Raw genomic sequence first — 26,364 nt, forward strand, 5'->3', positions numbered from 1 at the left:
TGATAGACTTACGTTCTGTACCCTTGACTTTCTTTCCAATAACCTGGGCATAAGTGGGCTCACTTTGTTCAGCTTCCTCTTCTCCTATAGGAAGTATCCACAAGAGAAATAACTGTTGTAGTTGGTGTGTTTTCATATAACATATTTGGATTCATATCAGTTTACATATGCAAAGCTGTTGGGACTGGAGAGAGAAATGAGAATGTCTCTTATCTTACCTGCAGTCTTCACTGCTTTGAGCTCTGAGTAGAATATTTCTGGCTCGGGTTGACCTCCACCTCCTGCAGTCATAGAGTTATACAATATGAAGCCAGGCATCTGTTTATTAAATCTGTTTATTAAATGTATTATTATTTTATATATATATATATGTATATATTTGTGTATTTGGTAAAATTGAGAATTGTGACTTTACTTTTCTGCTTCTTCCTTTTGACATTCTCACTTGTACTCTTTTGATCAATTGTGGAATAGGTCACGTCACTCGGTCCAGCTGTGGCGTCGTCTACTCCAGAACACAAGAAGCTTTCAGTTCTTTGCATGTACAGTTAGTGTGTATTCCAATAAACTATTATTCAGCATAGCCAGTGAGATTCTCAACAACGATTATCTCATCAATGAAAGGCTGTGTCATCATTAGGAGACAAGACTGAATTAGCTTGATCCTTTACTGTGTCTTTATTAGGAGACAGGACTGAATTAGCTTGATCCTTTACTGTGTCATTATTAGGAGACAGGACTGAATTAGCTTGATCCTTTACTGTGTCATTATTAGGAGACAGGACTGAATTAGCTTGATCCTTTGAGGATAAGTGCACTTTACCTTCCTCATACCGCTCAGCTGTATTGATGGCGTCATACACGCTTGCTGTCATAAGGACAAAGAAAAGTTATTATAGATTCATGAATGTATGTATATAGGGACACGTAACCAGGGACAGTAACGGACCGCTGTGTAGCAGTTCATATCCCTGCTGACCTTCATGTCCTGCAGAGAGGCTCTGGTCTGGACTGTGACTGGGGTTCTGCTGTTGCTGGCCACTAGTGGGTGACAAAGATCTGCAATTGAAGAATTCCAGTACCTTTTAAATGCAGCTGAATGAGAAAGGTGTGTAGAATAGCTAACTTGGCTGGCCTTCCATTCTGATAGCTATCTGGGGATACAACCTGTGACCCTTCTGGGCTCAGTAAGCACAGACTGAAAGTTGCATGTGTGTTGGAAACTTGTGTGGGTAAATGTAGACTTACGGTAATGGTATTTGTGTGGACTTACGGTAATGGTGTTTGTGTGGATTTATGGTAATGGTGTTTGTGTGGACTTACGGTAATGGTGTTTGTGGGCCAGGGCTTGCTGTGAGATAGGAAACAAAACATCAGAATTTGAGCTCAACTTTACAGGACTACAGCATTTTGAGAGGATGAGAGACTTTACCTTTCTTCTTTTTGAAACAATACATCAGGGACAGTGTTGTGCCTATGATAAAGATGATCATCACTCCAACAACTGCACCCACAACTGCCAGCTTAGAGTATCCAGAATCTGAGACTGAAACTGATAAGATATGTGAATTATATAAGCATCTGTGGTTATATGAGATTAGTTATATTGATTAGAGTTTTACCTCTGACTGTGACCCAGCTCTCTGGTGACTCTCCTTTCTCTGGGTTCCTGCACCTATAGACTCCTTCATGTGACTCTGAGACTGCAGGGATGGTCATCTCCCCTGTGGTGGAGGTCTGGAGGAGTGTCCCATCTTTATAGAAGTCAGCACTGATGTTTGATGGCTTATAGCGATATCTACAGCGCAGGGTCAGAGGATCTCCCTCAGTCACAGGATGGGTAGGACTCTCCAGGATCACATCACCATCTACATAGAGCAAAAAAGTGACATGACGGATTCAATTCTTTACAACAAATTACAATTATTTGTAACACAAGACTACATACATTTGTATGTATGTGCCTTTGTACCCTAATATTATGAACAGTTAATTCATGTTTTAAATCATTCATCTGACTATGGAAGTGTTTTTCCAACAATGGTACAGTATGTAGAAACAAACATCATACATATGTGTAAATGTGACTCTGGCAAGCAATACATATGTTACGACTGGTGGGTGTTGTGCAGAACTCAATCGCACGACTCAGCACAGGGGTAGATTCAGAAGAATAAACGTTTACTAGCAGGGTTCGGTACACAGGTAGGCAGTCCAAAAGTAGGCAAACAATCCAAACAGGGAATAGGCAGGAGAATAGTTGTAGGGCAGGCAGAGGTCAGAAGCACGAGTAATCACTTGAACAAGGCGGAAGCGCTAAACGCTAGGAACACACGAGGAGCAGTGGAAAAACAAGGAACATACCATGAAACACAATTTACGAAGCACCACGAGGAACAAGAAAACAAGGACTATATATACACACAGGCAACAGATAACGAGGGACAGGTGAGAACAATCAAGGCGGGGCAGACAAAGACACAGGTGGACTAAACAAGGGGAATTAACAGGACACAGGTGAAACCAATGATACACACAACCCGGGAGATTGGGAACAGGTGAGGGGTGGAGACACGGACAACAACAAGAGGGCACATGGCATAGACAAACAAACATAGGGAAAGCACATGGCGGGAACAAGGAAGCACGAGGACTAGACATGGGAACAAACATGTGACCACACAAGGGAGACAAACACAGAAATTAGACACGGACAGACACAGACCTTACAACATATTGATGATTATACTGATCACATACAGACTTCCACACAGCACTGATATGAGAGACAGTACTTTAGTACCTGTTTCATACATTCTAATAAAAATAAAACTTCATATAGAATATTCAAATTAAAATATATTTCTTTAAAAAAGGCAAAATATCTTCTGAAGGTTTACACACTGTGCACTGTGATGTTGACAGGATTACTCTTCTCTCCAGACTCAGACTGACACCAGTAAACTCCACCGTCTGATGATGATGCTGATCTCCTGCTACAGGTGGATCCTGTTTCTGATGTCCAGGCAGAGGGACACAAGTCACGCACTGTCCATTTAGAGAACCACATCAATCTCCATCCAGTTGAGTTTCCACTCCTCTCACAGCTCAGGGAAAGAGAATCAAGTGTAAAATGTTGAGTTGTATTGGGACTGACAACCACAGAGGATGGAGGAGAAAGACCTAAAACAAAAGGACATATGAGTCACTCTGAAAGACCTAAAACAAAAGAACATATGAGTCACTCTGAAAGACCCTGTTCAGAGCAGAGTTAATTTAAAACACATCAACAGTTGGAAAGAGTGTATCTCACCTGTGACCCAGAGTGGCTGAGGTTGGCTGAACTCTGTGTGATAGGCTGGCTCTCCTCTCTCTGCTCTGCACACATAAACCCCTGTGTGTCTAAGAGCAGCTGGGCTGAGAGTGTAGGAGCCTCCAGCTCCACTGATGCTGTCTGAGACCAGCTGCAGATAATATCTCCTGTTCTCATGTAACACATATACCAACTCAGGACTGTAGGGGGCAGTCTTGTACCAGTGGAATCTCCAGCCTGTAGTGGAGCCTCTAACCTCACAGCTCAGAGTCACTGAGTCTCCTTCAGTCAGCCAGGTCTGTGATGGTCCTCTAAGAACTGGATTTGGTTTTTCTGTTCGTGATTAGCATATGGTTTTAACCAAAGGGATGGAGACCACGTCTAAGAAATCTATGTAATAGTATCAGAGTTTCAAAATTAATTAATTAATTAATTAATTATAGAAGAATGAAGTCTACTGATATTACAAAAGTTCAAATCCAAGTTCACACATGAAGTTATGTAGCTGTGCTGCATTTATCAGCCACATATATTCACAGCATTCTCTGAAGATGAATGTGTCCCCACCTGATACTGTAACTCTGACAGCCTCACTGATCTCTGATGTCTGTGAGTCTCTCCTCTGTGTTCCTCTGCAGCTGTAGTCTCCACTGTGGGACTCAAGAGCAAAATATATTGTGTAATTTTGCCATTGATATTCGAGAGAAGTTCTATTCTTATCCCAGCTGTATTGCCAGTCGTTGTGTTCTTCTCCCTGTATGTCACATCTGAGAGCGAGCGTCTCACCAATGAAGATATTTGTCCAGTTGGACAGAGGGGTTGCAACGGCTTTGGGATTTACTGCACAGAAGTAATAATCACAGTGTGAATAGACATATGCTTATAGTTAAAAAAAAATGCACTTCAGATCATGAAAACTCACCTGTAACCTTTATCTCAACTGCATCACTGTACTGTGTGTGATAGACTGGGTCTCCTCTCCTAGCTCTGCACCAGTACTGTCCTCCATCAGAGACTTTATCAGAGATGATGCTGTAGGAGTTTCCATCAGCCTGGGCCACAGGATCAGAGGTCTGTGTGTTTCTGTACCAGTAGAATCTCCATCCAGTAGACTGGCCCATGTCACATCTCAGGGTAACTGTGTTCCCTGTGAACACTGGCTCTCTGTCTGAACTTAATACAGGTCTTGGAATTCCCTCTGAATTTCATTGGGCACATCATTACATCACAATTTTAAAATGAACTACAGTATGTCCATGTGTTTAACATGCAGCTTCAGACCTACAGTATGTCCATGTGTTTAACATGCAGCTTCTCTGTGAAGTTGAATTGGATTGTTGGATAAAACAAGCATGGGTTAAGATCATTTGATTCTAAACTGTCTGGAAACTGGAAACTGGAAACTGGAACTAAGATTAGGCAAACAAAAATACCATAGACTATTATTATAAGGCCTGCAAACAACCAACTTCGTAACCACCAACACACTTACTGAGTCACCCAAGACATAACCTATTGATAGAAATGGAGACTGATGGAAAAGTTCCTACCTTTCACAGTCAAGCTGATAGCATTACTCTTGGAGTATGAGCCGTCATTACTTATTTTACAGGTGTAGGTCCCACTGTCAGTCTCCACTGAAGAACTGATCGTATGACTTTTATCTTTTGTCCATTGAACTATTTCACGAGCTTCACCGCCCTCTTTGTCAGTCTTATACCAACAGTAATATGCCTCATCATCTTCATCAGCATCCTCTCCCTCTGTGCTACATGTGAGTGAGATAGTCTCTCCCACAAATATCTGTGTCCAGTTGGGTTCCAGGGTCAGAACAGCCTTGTGTGTATCTGTACAAACACAATGGAGTACAACACATCATACCACAACACACCATAACACCACAACACACCGCAACACACCACAACATCACAACACAACACATCATACCACAACACAACACATCATACCACAACACAACACACCATACCACAGCACACCATACCACAGCACAACACAACTCATCACAACACAACACTCCCCAACACAACACAATACCACACATCAGAAGAACACAAGTACATTGATATACGTAGCTGAATTGGAGAACACAGCTCCTGTGCTTATATGGGAAAAAGAACAAGGACAAAGAAACAGCAAAGACTACTTTCTCCTTCAGTGAGATATTCCATTTGATATTGATAATAGGTAGAAATGATCAATATAATAATTAAAATTTTTACTCACCTCCAAAGGCGATTTCTGCCCCCATGACTGATTTGAAAGGAAAGGATTAAGCAGAAAAGAGGTAGTACATTAGTCATTAGAAGAACACACTTGCAGAGGAAAGGCAGAGCATTTGAATCGTAAGAAATTAGGCAGGAATAGTGATTAAATAGTAAGGCTGTAGAGATGTTGAGTATTCACTGTTCATCTATCTATCTATCTATCTATCTCTCTATATCTCTCACACACACACACATCTAAAGAGCACCTAATCATGCCATTGTACCTTTACACATTTCACTGCTGTTCAGTTTGCACCACTTTCAGGTTTTATGATACAGTGAAATATTTTCATATAGTCATACATTATTCTTTCCATACATTATTCTTTCCATGCATTATTCTTTCCATGCATTATTCTTTCCATACATTATTCTTTCCATGCATTATTCTTTCTCCATAAAGGATTGGGCACACAGACGTCTCTGCCATCTCTGTCCCTCACCTGCTGTGGCATACAAACAGTTTGACCAAAACTGCAGCCTCAGCTGATTTAACATTAGCACCTCCTCCACACATTACAGTCGGGTTTGATAGTGAACTGTACAAGTAATTGAAATACTGCCCATCTCTGAGTATACTGTAAGCCAACCTGTTCAGCCCTCTCATGCCATTAACCACACACTAATTACCACACCCTGTAGTTACACTACTTCCTTACTTCAATTAGGTCCACAACTCAGCACAGAGTTGGAGTGATGGAGATAATTTCCAAACACTGTTACAGTTTTTTCCAATCATTTTAGTTCTTGTACCTATACCATGTTCACATTCCCAAAACACTTAACACATGGAGCACACCAGTAGACCATGGGAACCAAACTGAGGATACTTGCCCCTATGCTTAGATACAAATGCTGGCAATGACACCTTCTTCCAAAATTCATGGATACCTGTACCATTCAATGTTCACTACCAGCAAAACACTGTGGAACTACTGCATTTTTTGCCAATGTTAAGATACTCTGTTCAGAACAGTTAACTTTTAGTTCAAAACCTTACTTACAGTAATTTAGATTACTGTAGATGGAAAGATGCTTTGTTTAGACAGACAAATTAAATTATATGCTTGAATAAGAAAAAGTATTCTTAATTTAGCAGAAAGTTTATTTAGATTATTTAGTTTGTTTTGGCTTGCAGACTTCTCACTATCTATACTGTAATAGTAATAGAGTCTATAGAAGGCAAACATAGATGTAACTGTTACTGAAAAGTTGTTTCCACTATTACAGTACTGCTTTTTATGTAAGTCATAGGCTATCAGTGAAAGACAGTGATTGAAGAATGCAATTCTTCAATTTACAGTAATTACAGTAAATTTGAAACACTCAATTTTGACATCTATTGTGAGAGGCAAACCGACATATTAACACTGTCTTCAGATACTTGGCTTGGATTGACGTATTTCCAAGATGCAATGCAGAGGAGAATGTTACCGTAAATGCGAAGTTCAAACATGTAAAAGTTTGACACCAAATGCAGAGGACAGAATGGATCAGCATTACTGTAGGGCTACAGCAGACTTCTAGTGGTATTACAGTACTTTGGTAGACTGTATCTAGTGTTGATGTATATAATTTACTGCATTGGAAATACTGCAGTAAATACGTAGCATATTCATGCCTTTTTGTTGTAATGTAGTAAGCCTATATAGTGCAGTAACACATGCAATTCTATCATATGGCTGTAATGAAACATATTGCAGCATTTTAGAATTATTTGTTTACTGTCATATTACAAACTTTATTACTGTAGTCCAAAGAAGTGTTTGTCTGTGTGTGTTTTTTCTCTTTTTTTAACGCAACACTACAGTAATCTATGCTAAACTGGAGGACACAGCAACAATTTATAGATGCAATTAACAATGCTTCAAGTTGTTAGTGTTTTTTAGGTCATTCTACTCTGAGAGGGAACATGTGTTAAAGTTACGGCAGAATTGATTGTGGTGTGGTTGTTGTATTGCATTTTGCACCAAAAGTTAACTGATATCATCATCATCATTGTTTATTCAGGGAGAAATTGACTGAGCACAGGGCTCTTTTGCAGCAATGCCCTGATTGAGGCTACATAGTACAGAAGAACAATACATAAACAAACCATAACAAAACGAAACAGACAAATTAAATAATATAAAAAAAAAACACATTACAGTTTTTCTCGATTGCTTTGGCACATTTTTCCAATCACTGTTTACTTTTTCAAAACAGCTCACACACAGCCCATAACAGAAGATGAAATAACCAAAACACTATTTGATGTTTGCAGAATGACACCACCTTCTCAAAACTTATCACACACCCATCAAAACCAAACATTTCCATCAAAACCTACAATTTGTGCTCAATTGAAAATGTACGTTTTCTCATTTATTTAACAATGGATAACAAAATTCAAACTACAGCTATCAATATCAACCTCTGAATCCATCACTTCAACTTTTGTGCAACACCCTCACAGCATTGACTATTTTACCACTGACAACATACTACAATTTGGGTTTTGTACTGAGCACTCTTGACAATATACTGTCAGAAAGTATTTGAAATCTGATAATTTGTATACATAAAATATTGTAGTTCTGTTTTTGTATTGCTAAATACTGTAAAAGATATTCTAAACAAGGACCTGTCAACACCATTGATTTTACATTTGTTCTACTGTGTACAGAATGGCAAAGATTCTGACACAAAAATATTTATTGCAGTCATTTTTCCACATTAGATTGGATACTGTAAGAAGTCAAAATGACAGGTTTCAAGATACAGTAAAAGGGTAAATCTGTTCTGCAGTGAACATTCTCCCCCTGCCACCAGTGTGGGCCAGTGTGTACCTCAGCCATAGTAGAAATAGAGGGGCCCCTGTGTGGCATTCATGTAAGATGCTCTAATGAAATTAGGGCAACAGTCATTGATCACGTAGTCAATCATGACTTCTCCATGAGAGAGGCTGAGCCGTCATACTGTCACATCAATTGTTTGTACGTTCGGCAATGACAATGACACTTTGCTGGCCTTTACAGTCAATTTACTGTACTGTGTTTCATTGTATTTGCACTCTTGGCAACAACCATTTCTATACTTTTGTAAAGTGTATTGCCACAATACAATGTAGTACTGTAGTTTCACTAAAGTAATTTACAACATATACGGTAGTATTCTGATTACTGTATATTTACAGTATTTACAGCCTATTGCACTATTTCTGGTGGCAGCCTCCTCGATCCATGCTTGGTATCAAAATCAATCTATTGACCTCTTTTAGAGGTTGAGAACTACTTGATTAGTTGTGCACAGAGAGTTCACACAGGTGCTGACGATATTTAGAATATAGAGAGCAGTTTCAGTAGGCTGCTACTAAGTGTCTGCAATGTGTTGACATGGTTATTCAATAAGGTTTTGTGTCTTTTTCTGAGAAGTGTGTTAACTGTTTTGAAAAGTGTGTTAAAACTCAAAGAAATTTGTGTGAAAGCAATGAGAAATAGTTAACCCATTCGCCAGAGAAGACTCTTGCTGTGCAAAGAAGATGTGAGCATTAGATTAAGTTGACCCATGATTCGCTAAATGTGTGAAAACAATTGAGAAAAACTGTAAACAACTCAGAAATTAAGTATAAAAAATAAATAACATAAAGTAAAAAAATGTAATCAGAGAATCATTTAAAACAACAGCATTGAGGCACATCCTTATTATCTAAAAGGCTCTTAAATTGGTTGACAGACAAATACTTGGTTAATTTCAACTCCACTTGAATAGTGTTCCATTTATGGGAAGCAAAGAACTTAAAAGCTATTTTACCTATATTAGTTTTTGTAAGGGGGATTTCAAGGGAGATGAGGCTCTGTGACCGTGTATTATGACAGATGGATTTTAATTTTAAAAGTGACATGAGATAATTAGGCAGTTTTCCCACTAAGGCTTTATAAACAAATAAAATACAGTGTTTTTCCCTCCTGTCTGCTAGAGGGGACCAACCAACATTCTTGTATAAGTTACAGTGGTGGGTCCTGAAAGCGTCTCCTGTAACAAAGCGAATAGCACTATGGTAAACAGAGTCCAGGAGTTTTAAGGTAGAGGGTGCAGCATACATGTAAACAATGTCACCATAGTCAAGAACTGACAAAATTGTTGATTGCACTATTTCCATTCGGTTTTCAAAAGTAAAACAAGATCTTATTCTATAAAGAGCACCCAGTTTAATTTTAACCTTCTTAGCTAGGTCAAGAACATGTGATTTAAATGACAGCCTATCATCTAGCCAGATACCTAGGTATTTATAGCAAGGAACTTGCTCAATATTAGTCCCAGAACGGGTGCATATCCTATGGGTGGAGGGGACATTATTTCTACCATTGGAGAAAATCATGAATTTAGTCTTAGACTCATTCAGCATCAATTTGAGGGACTTTAGGGAATCCTGTACACAATCAAAAGCATGTTGAAGGTTTGAAACTGCTTGATCTATAGAGGGTGCTGAGGCATACAAAATTGTATCATCGGCATAAAAATGGACTTTGCAATGTTCTAGATGGTCACAGATATTCTTAATGTAAAGTGAGAACAATACCGGGCCTAAAATAGAGCCCTGAGGGACACCAAAATTAATTACTAGGGCCTCAGATGTAAGGCCTGCAACATCTATACATTGTGTTCTACCCGTGAAGTAGTTTTTGAACCATCTGAGGGAGACATTATCAAATCCCAGGGAGTTCAGTTTGCCAAAAAGTATCTCATGGTTTACTGTATCAAAAGCTTTCGACAGGTCAATAAATAAAGCGGCACAACATTGTTTCTTGTCTACAGCAGAGGCTATGTCATTTACCACAAGGGTTGTAGCAGTAATGGTACTGTGGCCAGCTCTGAAACCTGATTGAAAGGGGCATAAAATTGAGTTTAAAGATAGAAAAGAGCTAATTTGCTCATTTACAAAGGATTCCAACATTTTGGCTAGGCATGGGAGCTTGGAGATCGGCCTATAATTGTTCATATCATTTGGGTCTCCCCCTTTATGAAGGGGCACCACTAATGCAGATTTCCAGATGCTAGGAATGTAGCCAGAAAAAAGTGATAGATTAAAAATGTGGGTCAGGGGTCTGGCTATAATGGGGGCAGCAAGCTTCAAGAGACGTGGGTCTAACTGGTCTGCACCCACTGAGCTCTTCATACATTTAGAATTACGAAGAGCAGAGAGGACTTCATGCTGTTGTATTGGTCTAAAAGAGAAGGATGTGGTTGGGTCAGTTCCCAGTAACCTGGCATCAACAGTGAAGTTATCTAGCACTCCATCCGGTACATCAGGGAAATTAGAAAGGTCAAACAAAGTGCCGCATTGGATAAAATGATTATTGAAAGCATTACAAACTTCCTTAGGATCATTAATTGCTTTATCTTCCAGCATGATCTGCTGGGGTAGTGTAGGTGGGGAAACCCCTTTAAGAGACTTAACTGTTTTCCAGAATTTTGTTGGATTACTACCACAAGCAGACAAATGATTCACAAAGTATTTGGATTTGGCCATTTTTACCAGATGTGTGCATTTGTTACGAAGGTGTCTAAAAGATTGCCAAGCTGCAGCAGAGCCAGTGGATCTTGCTAATGCCCAGGCCTTATTTCTATTAGTAGTGGCCTCACTTATATCATGAGTAAACCAGGGATTAAAACGATTTTTTATCCTACGTTTCTTAAAAGGTGCATGTTTGTCAGTGACAGCATGAAAAACCGACAGGAAATGACTCAAGGCAACACCTACGTCCGGAATAAGCTCTATAGAGGTAGGATTGCTGGATAGCAAGTCAAATAAAAATGCCTGATCGTCAAGATTTTTGAGGGACCTTTTATAAACAATTAAAGGGGCAGCACCCTTTCTCCGTCCATCCCTGATGCAGCCCACTGGACAGTGATCACTAAAATCCAAGGGAAACACACAGGTGTGCAGGTAGTGCTGTGGCCTATTAGTAAGAATGAGATCTAACAGAGATGAGTTACTTGGGATTTTCATATTTGGGCGGGTGGATTCAGTAACCAATTGGGTAAGATGCAGAGGTGTGTGTCTGTAAAGGCCACTGTGTTAAGTGTTTGGGAAAAGTATCCATGGTATAGGTACAAGAACTAAAATGATTGGAAAAAACTGTAATGCCTTAAGAATATAATAATCAAGTGCCTTGTATTATTAATTACCTTATATGAATCATGTACTTATGTAAGCAGGAACATGGCTTTTCTGTGTTTCTGCGTGTGTGTAACTTAGAATATTAGGTGCCACTTAGTCTGCATATGTAAAAGAGCATGTTTAGACCAGAAGTGATAAGAAGGGTCGAACTGTGCTTCTTCCGACCTTGCAAAACTTCCATCCTTGCTCGGACGTCAGAAATCCACCACGTGGTTATCCGTGCTGAACGCTCAACTTCTGTCTATATAAACCTTGTGCAATGCTTTTAATATTGCTTCACTTTTAGCCTTGTGCTGGGGGTGAGCCCGATTGCAATTGTTGTTTGTCTAATAAATATATTTATATGCAGCTCCGGAGTCCTGAGGTAACTAGGGTGAATTTTCACCTATCATGGAGTTAACAGCCTGACTGGTCCTGCATACTCATAGAAGTCAGTGAGCAATTACTGAGCAAGTTTTCAACAAAAACAAACTCATGAATCAATCTGACCCATAGCTCACTCACATGTACAGTTTCTGCATTTCCCATCTGAGCCATAGCTGTTCAGTGCAAGAAGTTACTATCGTTTGCAATCATACAATCATTGCAGTTTAAAGATGGCCTTCTGCCAAGTTGCTCTTTAGCATGAGTTTGATCTAAGCCCTCTTAGTTGGGAGCTACCCTGTTTCAATTCTAATCAGAAACAGAGACATGTGATGCAGACACACATTAATATTATTGGGTATTTAGTGAGTGATTACAATCATCTACACGAGTCATGTAAACTCAGTCTGTTGCATTACAGTCATCTCAACAGTGACAATCAGCCTCTATCACGACAAAGCCCTCAACAAGTAAGAGCATATAATCAAAAATACAAGCACTCTACATATATACACTGCACGTTAACATAGATATGTATACATGTGCATACATTTATTTGAACTTATACACATATAAGTATAAACAATATGTGTGTCAGACTTACGGAGCAGCAGTAAAAGTAGACTTGGTCTCATGCTGTTCTCTCTGTGTGTCTAATCTTCCTTCCTCTTTCTGAGCAGTCGTCTGCTTGTTTACCACAAACCTGGTTGCACAGTTGTTAACACCCAAAAAGCGAAAATTCGGCATAATTTGCACAACCTTCACTTCATGTACCAATCGCTCGACCCAATTTGGCACTACTTCACACTGCCTTATCTGCATTAGACTCTGATTTTCTTTGTTAACACTCTGATGTCAATTACACATCACCTTGTTGTCAAAACACAACACACAATGTTCAGTTGTTGCACACACTTCTCAAGTAAAATCTCAAAGCATCAACCTACAACACACAAAGAGTCAAATCTCTAAACATTCAGGTCGGTTGAGCAATTTGCAATGAGGACTGCAGCATAAAAGTGCCTTGAGCCTCTGTTTTGTTTGGTAAACAATGGAGAACTTTGAAGAGATCAACAACCAGAGAAGGAGAGGGGTAAGAGTGAGAGGAAGACGAAGAGGAGGACAAGAAGGACGGGGACAAGGGAGAGAAGGAGTAGGAGGACAATGAGGAGGGCGAGGAGGAGGAAGAGGATACGAAGGACAAGGAGAAGAAAGAGGAGGAGGAGGAGAAAGAAGAAGGAGAATGGTCATCTCTAATGAGATTTGGGCCGCTGTGGTAGACCATATGGGAGGCTGGCCAGAGTGTCCACCAAATCTCAGCCGCTTCACAGTTGCTGCCATCATTAGAAACTTCAGGATGGAGAACAGGTACGAAATCTATTTGCCTTGCGTACTGTAATACTGCATATCAATAGAATACATTGTGCTCACAGTATTTGTATTTTGCAGGACTGAAAGTGAACCACACCGTGGAGGAAGAACACACACTTTCACCGCCGAACAGGAGACTGAACTTGTAAATATGGTTTGTGAGAACAACGGTATCACGCGGTTTACTGTACTGTTCTCTGTACCGAAATAAAACTTTTTTTGCTGCATATTTGTGTGCTGTTTTATGTTTGATTATAACAAAAAGTAGGCCTACATTGAGACATTTTACAAAAGGAGAAATGGCTCATTCTCCAGAGTCATTGTCATTCATATGGTGTGTTTCATTTCGATGATTGTGTTTTCAATTTTGCCCTTCTGTGTGCTGTAAATGCTTGGTAGTGTGCAGCAAATGCTTAGTTGTGTGTACTCAATGAATGTATGTGTGTGTCTTTTGAAAAAATGGCTGTGTGTACCAAATGAAAACACGAGTTCCATTTTGTGAACAGTTACAGTTTTTCTCAATTGCTAACACACATTTTTTGAAAGCATGCCTCGTTTCCTCAAAACTCTAAACACAAATCCCAAAACCACTCACACAAAATGCAAAACCCTTTATACATCCTGCAAAAGGCAACTTTGCTTTCAAAACAGTATTATGTCACCTCAAAAGGGTACTTTGTTTTCTAATGACAAACACAGCCCATTATATGAGTAGACATTCTAAGCATCGATTGAACACTGATGTGCTCAATGGAAAACACTACTATGAAATGGGAAAACACCAGTATGAAGGCCTTATCAGGAACATTATGTTACTATACGCTTACTCCTGTAGTAAAATATAACTGTATAATGTTTTTATGCAAATATAAAACAACACACAAATATACAGTAACAACTAAAATATTTCTTTATTTTTTCCAAAAGTGCTGTAGCCTATACATCACAGCAAACACAAATGAATGTGTAAATGATTTGCACAGAACAAACAATAGGATATAGGCCAGTACAGTCAACAAAAAAAAGAAAGAAAAATGTAAAATAAAAAAGGACAAAAAACTACTGCATCCTGTTCTAGCTCAAGACAATATTGACAATGTGCTATCAGAAATAGACCTACACAGTGTTGTGAATGTTGTTGCATTTTGTGTGAGTGGTTTAGGGATTTGTGTTTAGAGTTTTGAGAAAACGAGGCATGCTTCATGTGTGTAAGCAATCGAGAAAAACTGTAACATTGGATTGGATTACAATACAGTACAGTAATGTGTCAGTGCTGATAGGACGCAATCAGTTGTGAAAATGTATATGACTTACTTGCACATAGTCATAGCATAACTGTTTGACTGTCGGAGTTTCTGACAAAAGGCACCCTGTACACCTGCTTTATTCTCAAGGTGTTCCGCCTTAGAACACAGTCCACTGTGGCTAGGCTCACTGTATTGATGTTTAGGAATATGTCTTGGTCATCAATGGTTGCACTTTGTATTTGTTTACGTAATTTTACAGATACAGTACAATGGAAAATACAAGAATACTATGCTCCTGATAAGGCATTCAAACTAGTGTTTTCCTGTCATAGTAGTGTTTCTTACCTATTCCCTCTTCTGAATGTCCAGAGAATGGATGCAACTGAGAAGCGGCTTATATTTGGTTGAACCCTCTGGCCAGCCTCCTGCATGGTCAAACCATGGTTGACCACAGGGTTGACCACAGTGGCCCGAATCTCATCAGAGATAATGGCTCTCCTTCTTGCTCTTTCTCTTCATCCTCTTCCTCCTCCTCCTCCTCCTCCTCTTACTCTCACTCCTCTGCCTTTCTGATCACCTCTCACTTCAATGTTGCCATCAATTGTTCTCCAAACCAGGAGCTAACCTGTGGCCATCATATTGCTAAAGCTTTGATTTCAAATTGCACAACAGCCTTTGAAATGGAAGTTTTGCCAATTGAATAGCAGTGTGTTCTGTCTGAACACAAGGAGGTTTTGGCATTGATGAAGTGTGCAAAGTAGAGAGGATGGTGTTTAGTGTTTTGAAGAAAGTGTGGTTAACAATTGAAATTTGTGTCTAAAGCAGATAATTGTGTGTTGTGAGTTGAAGAAAGTGCGGTTAACAATTGAAATCTGTGTCTAAAGCACATAATTGTGCTTATAGTTTAGCAGAATTGGTTTAGGGAGTTGGCACATGAGTTACAGGTTGTGGTCATTGTGCCATAAGTTCCAGTTTTTGAATGTAATCAATCGAGAAAAACTGTAAGAGATTTGATGTCAAAGAGTCATCTTGCAAAGGGAGTGTCTGGTTTAGCTCTTTGTGTGAGAGGTTTTCAGTTTTCTGTGCTCAGTTTTGAGAAAGCCGTTATTGTTTTGAAAAACGTGTGTTAGCAATTGTGAAAAACTGTAATGGAGGCCCTGTATGTGTGAATGTCTTTCATCTCTGCACCCTTGCTGTAATGGTTTGATGCATGTATGTCTTGGATTTGATGTGTTTGTGCATAATGGATTTGAATTGTTTTCTTAATATTGTATGTATGTTTTATTTTTGTGTGCTTGCAGAGGGCTCAGCCTTATCTTCTCACCAGCTAGAGGGGTGTTGTTAGCAGGCTACACACATATGGCACACCAACTGTGTTTCAGGCCTTTGCACATCAACCACTACTGCCATTTAGTCTCATGTACGCAAGAGTCACTGAACAGATTAGTTAAAAAGCCTCCACTGACGGCGCTCCCACTAGCTCTAACTGGGTAAAACCAGCCACTACCGTGCCTGGACATTAGCTCAGAGTTCAGTGTTAGCTGATGTAATCAGTCTCCATATCTAAGGCCGATGTGAGAAATCATGTTGATGACATGCTTGCTTACGTCTATGACCAACGTCTACATGATTGCATCCTGACAACAGCAAACCACAGCACTTCTTGGAACTGCATTTTGGAGAAGTATTTATGCAATGATGTTTCAGCTAAAGATGAATATTTCACCATGAGCACATCCTGCACCCTGTTAACTGTGAAGATGCATTGCACTGCACTGCAATGATTCCACTTTGGTGGTTTGCACTCTGCAGGGTTTTTACCTCTTCCTCCTCCTCCTCCTCCTCCTCCTCCTCTTCTCATCTGTGCCCTACCACATTTTCCTTTCACTATTCACAGACTGTAAGCACCAGTATGGTATGTGAACACTTTGTCTTAAAATCTACCCCCAACGTATGTTCCAGTACCACCCCTTCTTCATAATCTGGAAAAGGCAACTGTTACACAAACTAGATTAATATGGCAAACAGTTCAGGTTTCTGACTAGTTTTGTGTCAACCACATCTAAACAGCAACAGCCTGTTGTGTTCAGGTGTCTCAGAGTTAGAAATGCATTTTGACTGTTAAACTTCAACTCTTCATGATTTGATACCTACAATGTCTATGACTACTTATCAAGCAGTTTCCAGGATATCAGCATGACTCATCCGGTATGCTTACAGAAGTCATTGAGCAACTCCCTTATAACGTTGATAAGAAAATGTTCAAATATCAAATTTGTCATATAAAGCACAGTCGTCAATTTTCCATACAAACATTCTCTCACACACACACACACAAATATATAATTTACACAAAGTAGCAGAATCAAGTGTGTTCCATGCTGTGTGACTGACCTTCCTGGGGAGACTGGGTGCTTAATCTGGTCCTGTAGCACGAGTGTGGTGGCACTATTAGATGATCTACCATGGGGTGTTTGTCCTGTAGCACGAGTGTGGTGGCACTATTAGATGATCTACCATGGGGTGTTTGTCCTGTAGCACGAGTGTGGTGGCACTATTAGATATGTTTGCCTCTCAGGCCACACTGGACTCCCACACGGACCTCGACCCCTATGCCTCCTCTGTTCTGGACTTTATCAACACCAACATCAACAGTGTCACCACCCTCAAACGAATGACTACATTCCCTAATCAGAAGCCATGGATGAACAGAGAGGTCTTCCTACTGCTGAAGGCACGCAACACTGCTTTCAGATCAGATGGTGCCAGTGGCGTAACGTATAACGACGGGCCCAGGTGCAAAATATTTAATTACGGGCCCCCCTAGTGAACGCTAAAAAAAAAAAAAAAAGCTAATCAAAGGTGTTTGTTATCGATATAAATAGTGTTTAATTAATCAACCTTACATATTTCAGAAGTGATGGGTGTGTAGGCTACTGTGTACACAATTAACTAAGTCTTGTTTGACTCTCAGCAGGAACATTTCTTACCGTAAAAATTGTTAGAAAGTCAGTGTTGTGCATGAACGCGTTCAAAAGAACGCGTTCATTGAACACGTTCATTTTTATGAGAACGATGAACTGAACGCAACTTCATGACAAATAATGAATTTGAACGGTGAACACGTTCATATTATCTGAGGTCTAGCTAAAACATTACGGAATATTTTCCTTCTACTGAGGAAAGACGCTGTCTAAATCGAATGCTTGTACCATGTCGTTGCTCAGTAGGCTACCTGTTAAAAAGGCCATAGTAATTATTTGTTAAATTGCCCAGACAGCCCATGTTTCGGTAAATGACCATATTTGGTAATTGCGTTGGTCATGTGACTCCACGTCTCATAGTGCAATGTTTTGATATCGCTTCACGGCATATTTAGATGGAGTAGCAGTTAACTTCGGCCATATTTTCACATAATTGAACGTTCCACTTTGTTGAAGTTGTGTGCGTCAATGTATACGTGAGTTTGACTTTGTAGCCTACCTTGTCATTATGTGTTTGTTATAGTTTAGCTTTCTCATAATTGTTACGAGCACTGTCACTTAATTGATCTAGCATGATGCACTGTTCGTGAACTCGCTTAGCATAAGCTGCTAATGTACAAATACGAGTGTTACAGGGTTTACCTATGCTAACTTTCGAGGGGTCTTTCATTTAGTGTACATGCCCTTGTTGATCTGAGATTAAGCCAGTAGCATGTCATTGCTGAAGAGGTTAAATTATTACCTTTAGTTTTCTGTATAATTCATTATTTAAATGGTACTACAGGGCTGTGTATTAATGTATATTTTCTGTTTGTACTTTACTTACACACACACACACACACACACACACACACACACACACACACACACATACACACACACATACAAACATACACCCACCTACAATGTATCCCATTCATTGTTGTTAATGCAATACAAAGAGTGAAGAATCAAACTGAATATCTAAGTCTCCATTCTTTTCCATTCTAATCGGATGACCCTCAGTACACATTTTCCGAACGCCCTCTATAACAGTAGGCCTACCCGTATAATTTCTGCGATACCTAAACCAACTAACTCGACTTCGCCCTACATTACCCATGAATCATCGCACACACATGTATATCAAACAAGCAACGTATTTCAAGGCAACAGCACTAAAAATGGCAAGTGAAAGCGAAAACAGAGACGCAGACTCAGCGAGTACATTCGATCCACCTTATTATTATGTGCGGGATTTTTACACACTGTCTGATAAAGTTTCTGACAGTAAAAATCTCAACTTTCTGTGCAAATTTTGTCCTCCTGAAAAATTTGCAATAATTAAAAAAAAAATGAAAATGAACTGAACTATGAACTAGTTCAGAATTTAAATGGTGAACTATGAACGTGAACGATTCATGTTTACTTGTATGAACTGAACTTTGAACTAGTTCATGAGAGGTGTGAACGTGCACAACACTGTAGAAAGTAATAATAATAGCGACCACTATTTACCCAACTTGTAGCCTAGAAACTGCTGCTCTGCTGACTCCGTGGGCTGGCGACTAGTTGACGGGCTAGTTAAAAAGCCAAAATAATCTAATTTAGGCAGCTTTTCCTCCTGTTCTTTTTTCTCTTGCCCTTTTCTACTTCCACTCTTGTGCTTAAAAGGCATTGTTACGAGTAAAGTTGTGCTGTACTCAATGAACTAGGTTGTCGAGTTCTTCAAATTGGTTTAACTATACTGTATTGTATTGTCACATGATCAAATAGAGACTTGACATTGGACAACAACATACATATTACCCAGCAATCATCATTGCTAATCATATAAATACCAAAGACAATAAGAACGTATTCATTTCATTGAATAGTTTTTTGATAGTTTCTATAGTGTATGTAGGATAAGCATATGATTTTGTTATAAATTACTACTTTTCCCCAAAAAATAATAACAACCATGACTGAGATAAGTTTGCCTTTTCAAGTGTATAAATAGCATTTGACACTGCCATTTATTTTAAAACCAGCGCCTATTTGAACATAAGCATATTCGAGAGAATTTGACGCTATACTCACGGCGGGCCCGTCAAGCGACGTACTTGGAGGGGGGGCTCGTCGAGCGACTGGTCCTGGCTCACCTCAAAACCTGTCTCCCACCCAAACTGGACCCCCTCCGATTCGCCAAGCAACTGTCCCCACATACTTTAAAACCACCATTGTGCCGGTGCCAAAACATTCCACTGCAACGAGCCTTAATGACTTCCGCCCTGTTGCACTCACCTGTCTACCGACTACCGCCAGAATAGGAGTACGGAGGATGCCATCTCCTTGGCACTACACACCGCCCTTTCCCACACAACACCTACGTGAGACTGCTGTCCATAGACTTCAGTTCAGCATTTAACACCATCATCCCCTCCAAACTGATCAACAAACTCAGTGATCTGGGCATCAACACCTCCCTCAGTAACTGGATACTGGACTTGACCAACAGACCCCAGTTTGTCAGTTTAGAGAACCACACCTCCTCAACCCTCATCCTGACGACGGTGTCCCACAGGGCTGTGTGCTGAGCCCTCTCCTCTACTCCCTTTTCACCTAGAACTGCACACCTGTACATGGTTCTAATACCATTGTCAAGTTTGCAGACGACACAACGGTGATTGGCCTCATCAGCGACAATGATGAGTCGGCCTACAGGGAAGAGGTCCAGCACCTGGCGGAGTGGTGCAGCGACAACAACCTGGCTCTCAACACCAAGAAAATCAAAGAGCTCATTGTGGACTTCAGGAGGAGCAAAGGTTGCACATACACCCCCATACGTATCAACGGGTCGGAAGTAGAGCGTGTCGCCAGCTTTAAGTTCCTGGGTGTCCACATCTCTGAGGACCTCTCTTGGACCCTCAACACCTCAACCCTGGTCAAGAAGGCACACCAGCGTCTCTTCCTCCTGAGGAGATTGAAGAAGGCCCATCTGTCTCCTCAGATTCTGGTGAGCTTCTATCGTTGCACCATCGAGAGCATCCTTACCAACTGCATCACACTGTGGTATGGCAGCTGCTCTGTTGCAGACCGCAAAACACTTCAGAGGGTGGTGAAAACTGCTCCGGCTGTTCCTCACTCCCCACCATTGAGGATGTCCAGCACAGCACGGCTGTCTGCGTAGGGCGTGCAGCATCGTCAGGGACAGCTTTCACCCCACCCAAAGACTGTTTGCCCTCCTCCCCTGAAGGGACCAGCATAGGTCATAAGAATATGCCATAGTCAATAAGTCAATGATATTATACCTAGTAATAATTGTTACTTTTATTTGGATTTAACTAGCCAAAAGGATCTACAGTGGTTTATTTAAATATTTGAATTTAGAAATTATTCTAAGTTAATTTGTACATTGTTTACATTAAATTGTGGAGATTCAGTTCTTGGATTTGACCAGTCATGATTCAAGACATAAGATTCCTTTGAGTCCAGATTTCACAATGCTTTTGATAAAGTCAGAGGTTAGACTGAATGTTAGAATGTTACAGACAGCTCTCACACATACCACTTAATTCACACTTCAGGTACAGCCGCACCTGTGACACTGTAATTCACACTTGATGGCCCATTATGCTGAAGTGAACCACACCCAAGCCACATAGCAGGACTACAGACTTTAAGCATTTTTGTGCCTACACATGATTTCATTAACCCAAAGTTAAAATCATTGTATGAAGTGTTACAATGACGAGTAATTGTAAGCATATTTGTATTATTATTTTTTGGAACATGGTCTTCATCCTGCATATGTGTGTTTAAGGTACATAAAGAATTGGATGAGTAATAATCTCACAGCAGATGTAAAGACTGCTGTTAGATCAAAAGGGGGAGGGGCTGTGATGGTAACTGCAAAATGTGTTTTTCTCACGACCTACATGTAGCTGTCTGCCGTCTTTCACACCCAATACCAAATGTCTATTGTCTGATGTGTTGAGTATGCTAACAGGCTTCCTGCCTCATGGAGATGTTGGCCGGTATTATCTTTTTCTGAGATCTCGTTACAGGCTTCCTGCCTCATGGAGATGTTGGCCGGTATTATCTTTTTCTGAGATTTCGTTACAGACAGTTTTAGGAATATGGAGAATACCGATGACAAAAAAGGAAGCAGCATCTTGCCAAGGTGTCGAAAGGGGGACCATTCCAGAAAATCAACAGATGAAGGAACAGCAGAATCATTTGAACTTCAAACAAACGCCATGCAGCATCAGACCACAGCCAACACCCTCAGCCATTAACCCAGATCAACACCTCTGGAACCCGCAGGACTGTTTGAACAAAACATCACACCTTCAACCATCATAGACGATCAACTCCAAGGGACCACGGAAAAATCGGGAACGATTACCATCACCATCAAAGACACTCACACATTCTGGAGTCACACACACGAACACACACACACAGAGAGACACACACTTAACCGTATCAACCGTCAACCCACATTACAATAAAGTAATGCTCCATGTCATGTACCCCTCAGTAACCAGAAAGGAAATGTTTTAAGATGTTGTGACACTATAATGTATCTCCCATAATCCGTTATCTTCTGTACTATTGTTTAATCCTAACATTTCATTTTAGCTTAGTTTACCTTAGAGTTAACATGTGTAATTAAGTTTGTTCTGTGTTCTCACCGCTTGTAAACTGCATTTTCCGAATGGGTACCATGTACATATATGTATTACTTCTGTTATATTTCTCTGCTCTCACGGGTAAAATAGGATGGTTATGTTGACATAACATCGGGAAGGAATTTGTCCCTAAATCAGAGGTCCACAGAATTGGCGAAAAAGCGTGGGGCACTCTGTAACATGGGTTTCGCCTTCCCTCGTGAGAGAATGCCACATTTATGAGACAAAGACTGAACAAAGCCACTCACTCAAGAAAAAGAAAATAGTTAAATGATCTGATGTTTAAGACATACAGTCTTAAAAAGGGGGAATGAAGGGACCAGCATAGGTCATAAGAATATGCCATAGTCAATAAGTCAATGATATTATACCTAGTTATAATTGTTACTTTTATTTGGATTTTACTAGCCATGAGTGGACTTTCCTTGGTGAATATACTTTGGGCTGACCTGGGTAGTGAGGTGTGATACTAGACTCTCACCCCCCCCCCCCCAGGTCGAGACAAAGAACCCTGCATGCATGGCCCATTTGAATAGACGGTAACACCCCTTAGATGTCAGTGTATTTAACAGACTGTCCCTCAAGGGATAATCAGATATACTGAGGTGAAGTTCTGTGAGGGAGGATGGATCTGAAAGTCTCTGTCTCATAAATGGTCGGCCGCCATTCTTCAAGAATAAACCTGAATCCTGACTGATCAAACCTAAGACTGAATCTTCAATATATGGTAAAGAACTAATTACCATCACCCCTCTATGAGGCGCTACAGGGCCTTCCGTTCCCGGACCAGCAGGTTCAGGAACAGCTTTTTCCCTGCGGCTGTCACCCTGCTGAACTATGCACCACCGTGAAAACCCCTGGTTACCCCCGCACACTCCTTCCTCCAGTGACTGTACTTCCCCCCTCCACCCTGGCCTGGACGAAATGTGAAATGCAGTCAAACACCTTCCTCCAGCCACTGAACATTTGCAATAGACTGTACAATTTAACTACTGTACATTTTTCACCTATAGTGTATTTTCATATCTATTTATTGAATTATCTTGTCCATAGTGTATTCATCGTATTTGTATCATATCATGCATCCTACCTTATTCTGTATAACTTCTACTACTAGATCACTTGTACTTACACCTGCACTTTATATCATATCTGCACTAACAACTGCTATTGCTGCTAAAGATTATTATACATTATTAAAGATTATAGACTAATTATAGATTATAAAAGAGTATTATTATTATACATACTCTGCACTTTTCTGCTTATTTTTGCACTTCTGGTTATATGCTAAACTGCATTTCGTTGTCTCAGTACTTGTACTCTGTGCAATGACAATAAAGTTGAATCTAATCTAATCTAATCTAATCTAATCTAATCGAATCTAATCAAATCTAATCGAATCTAATCTAATGAGCTAGCATGGGGTGTTTGTCCTCTAGAGTGTGGTTTCACTACTAGATGAGCTATGACTAGGGTTGGGTACCGAGAACCGGTACCAATATGGAACCGGTTCCAATACAACCGGTACCTACCCGGACCGAAATGCAACGCAGATTTCGGTGCTTCATTTCGGTGCCTGAGCCAATTGAACACGGTCGCTAGGCAGATTCCGTGGGGCACATGTAAAACTGCCCCAGCTTCCAATGTAAACTTTGTCCTGTGTCGCTCACGCTCATTGGTGTTTTCATAGCAACAGTCTTATGACAGTGAAGAGCAGGCAAGCACAAACAGAACTAGCCATCAACCTTTTAACAGAGAAAATACCTAAAGGTAAACGGTCAAAAGTGTGGCTGTATTTCGCACAAAAAGATTCAAACATCGCGACGTGCAGCAAATGCAACAAAATAATTGCGTGAAAAGAGGGGAGAGAAGGCAAGAGTCAACGGCAGATCAGCAACTGAAGACTGAAAAATAAACGAAGATGACAGATAAACTACCAACGGTAGTCTCTTAAAGGGGAAGTACACATTTTCTCGTACTCAGTGTGTTCAAGTCACAAAATTAACTATGAACAAGATAGAAAAGATAGGTATAAACAAATCATAAAATGGTGAAATTTCATGAAATAGATGCAAACAAAATAATACATTTTTGACTCCAAAGGCAAATATGCTCATATTTTGCAAAAGAAGTTTGAAGCTGTTTTTTGTATTTATTTATATTTATTTAAGTATACTATAAACTGTTGTTTACAGTTAATATAATGTTCATAGTTTGAAGTTAAAAAGTTTGAAGCTGTAGTTGGAAGCCAAGTGTTTTGTATGCATTTATATTTATAATATACTTTAAACAGTTAATATATTGTTCAATTTGAAGAAAAAAAATTGCCTTGGCAATAAAAAAAGCCTTTCTTTAATGTTGTCAATCGTCGCTTTGCGCTTAAAAAAAAAAAGGATCGGTTCCGGCACCGTTTAGGCACCGGTATCGTTTTAAAAGTATCGGTTATGTACCGGTATCGGATAAAAACCAAACGATACCCATCCCTAGCTATGACAGAGGAATTTTGAATATGTCACTATAGCAGTGGATAGATTCATACTCCTGCAGCTCTGCTGAATGGAAGGTGTTTGTCTTCTGTGTGGTTGGGGTGGAGAAGAGGAGGCCTGAATCCCTCATGTCAGACAGAGACAGATGGGCTTCACCTGACTGGCATTCTGCTTTTTGCCACTTTTATCCTATACCACTGGTATGCCACTTCCATAAAGAAAACATGCATTCTGGTGTGGAGTTCTAGTGTAGTTTTTCAATGTAATTTTTGTGTGTTTTATATATGTTATATTCTGTACAAGCCTGCTCCAGTGAAAGAGGAAGTAGAGAGGAGAGGATAGTTGTGTTCTGTTCTTTTGTGTGTCCCGTGTCCCATGATGCAATTGGAAACATTGTGATGAAGAAAGGACATGCAGTGTGAATCTAGCAAAGCAGAGATGAAGCTCCGTCATGGTAGTGCAGCCAGTAGCAGGGCTAAAGGGGAAGTGAGCACTGTCCCTTTAAGAAGAAGAAAACTAATTTGGACAAAGGTTGAAGTCGCTGAGGTATGTGGTGTTTATTGAATGTCAGGTTCAGTTGGTCTGCAGTTCATTGGATTCAAAGTTAATTCAAATGTTTTAAATGCAGTGTTGAAGGCACAGGCCTGCGTGTACAGGTAGTGATGGGCAAAGTGAGGCTTTGCGAAACACTGAAAGCCATGAGTACTCAGGTACCGAGCAATTTAGCTCCCTGGACAGCTCCCACACCTGGATCAGGGCTCATTTCTGCTTCTCATGATAAATATTAATAGACCTGAAACTTTGTCTTCTGACTGAACTTATCCAGTGGTAAAAGCTTTTGGGGTGAGTTCCAATGAAGCGCATCCCGTTATCACAGAAATAACATCCCATTGTCATATCACGTTTACAAGCTTCTCATGCATGCCAGGTCTTTGGACATACATATCCAAATACTGTAGCAAATGGTTTTAGCTGTGATGTGAGATCTGACTGTTAAAGCCATCTGTAACCATGTTCCTCATCTGTAATCATGCACATTCTGTTCCATCTGAGCATCAAATGCCTGCCTTTAGTCACAGTCAATATGATAAACAACATTGTTTTCCACTAACAGGGACTATTTTGTCTTGCCTACCCCAGGTCAAAGAAACACAAGAGAGAATTAATTAATTCATTTTATTTCCAATATAAAAAAATACATATATTATGAAAGCAGAAAATAAAATGTAAATATATTCAATATAATTATATGTGTACAAGACACAAGCATATGAGACAATCATAATATAAATGGTGTATTTAAATAAAGAAAGGTTTTATAAAATGCATAAATGTAAAAGAGTAAAGGCCCCGTCACACCATAACGTTCTGGTCAACGTTCTATGATGTTAGAGGAAACGTTGATAATCGTCCATGGTCGCTGGTATAGCACCAGAAGATCGTTGTGTGAAAGCTGGTGAACGCTGTAATCGTCAGTAATCGTCGGTGATCGGT

The 26,364-nt window shown here is 40.0% G+C and overlaps 1 protein-coding gene across 3 annotated transcripts in view; it reads right to left on the reverse strand.

Annotated features, from left to right (window-relative positions):
* Nucleotides 1-12,803, reverse strand: part of LOC105897111 (Fc receptor-like protein 5) — a 13,984-nt gene extending 1,181 nt beyond the window's left edge. The window contains exons 1-15 of one of the 3 annotated variants that reach the window (XM_031584515.1): nucleotides 12,729-12,803; nucleotides 5,558-5,584; nucleotides 4,864-5,160; nucleotides 4,236-4,511; nucleotides 3,881-4,153; nucleotides 3,314-3,646; nucleotides 2,905-3,183; nucleotides 1,623-1,868; nucleotides 1,433-1,552; nucleotides 1,324-1,351; nucleotides 980-1,041; nucleotides 824-868; nucleotides 416-505; nucleotides 219-281; nucleotides 13-84 (exon numbers count right to left, since the gene is read on the reverse strand). In XM_031584515.1, coding sequence (XP_031440375.1) covers nucleotides 13-84; nucleotides 219-281; nucleotides 416-505; nucleotides 824-868; nucleotides 980-1,041; nucleotides 1,324-1,351; nucleotides 1,433-1,552; nucleotides 1,623-1,868; nucleotides 2,905-3,183; nucleotides 3,314-3,646; nucleotides 3,881-4,153; nucleotides 4,236-4,511; nucleotides 4,864-5,160; nucleotides 5,558-5,584; nucleotides 12,729-12,759 — 2,242 coding nt within the window. In that variant the 5' untranslated portion in view covers nucleotides 12,760-12,803. Of the gene's footprint in view, nucleotides 1-12; nucleotides 85-218; nucleotides 282-415; nucleotides 506-823; nucleotides 869-949; nucleotides 1,060-1,323; nucleotides 1,352-1,432; nucleotides 1,553-1,622; nucleotides 1,869-2,904; nucleotides 3,184-3,313; nucleotides 3,647-3,880; nucleotides 4,154-4,235; nucleotides 4,512-4,863; nucleotides 5,161-5,557; nucleotides 5,585-12,728 lie in introns of all 3 variants that reach the window. The other 2 variants (XM_031584514.1, XM_031584513.1) reach the window with 2 other exon arrangements.
* Between the last annotated feature and the right edge of the window lie 13,561 nt (nucleotides 12,804-26,364).

Source organism: Clupea harengus, chromosome 18 (assembly GCF_900700415.2).
Source record: "Clupea harengus chromosome 18, Ch_v2.0.2, whole genome shotgun sequence".
NCBI classification, from domain to species: Eukaryota; Metazoa; Chordata; class Actinopteri; order Clupeiformes; family Clupeidae; genus Clupea; species Clupea harengus.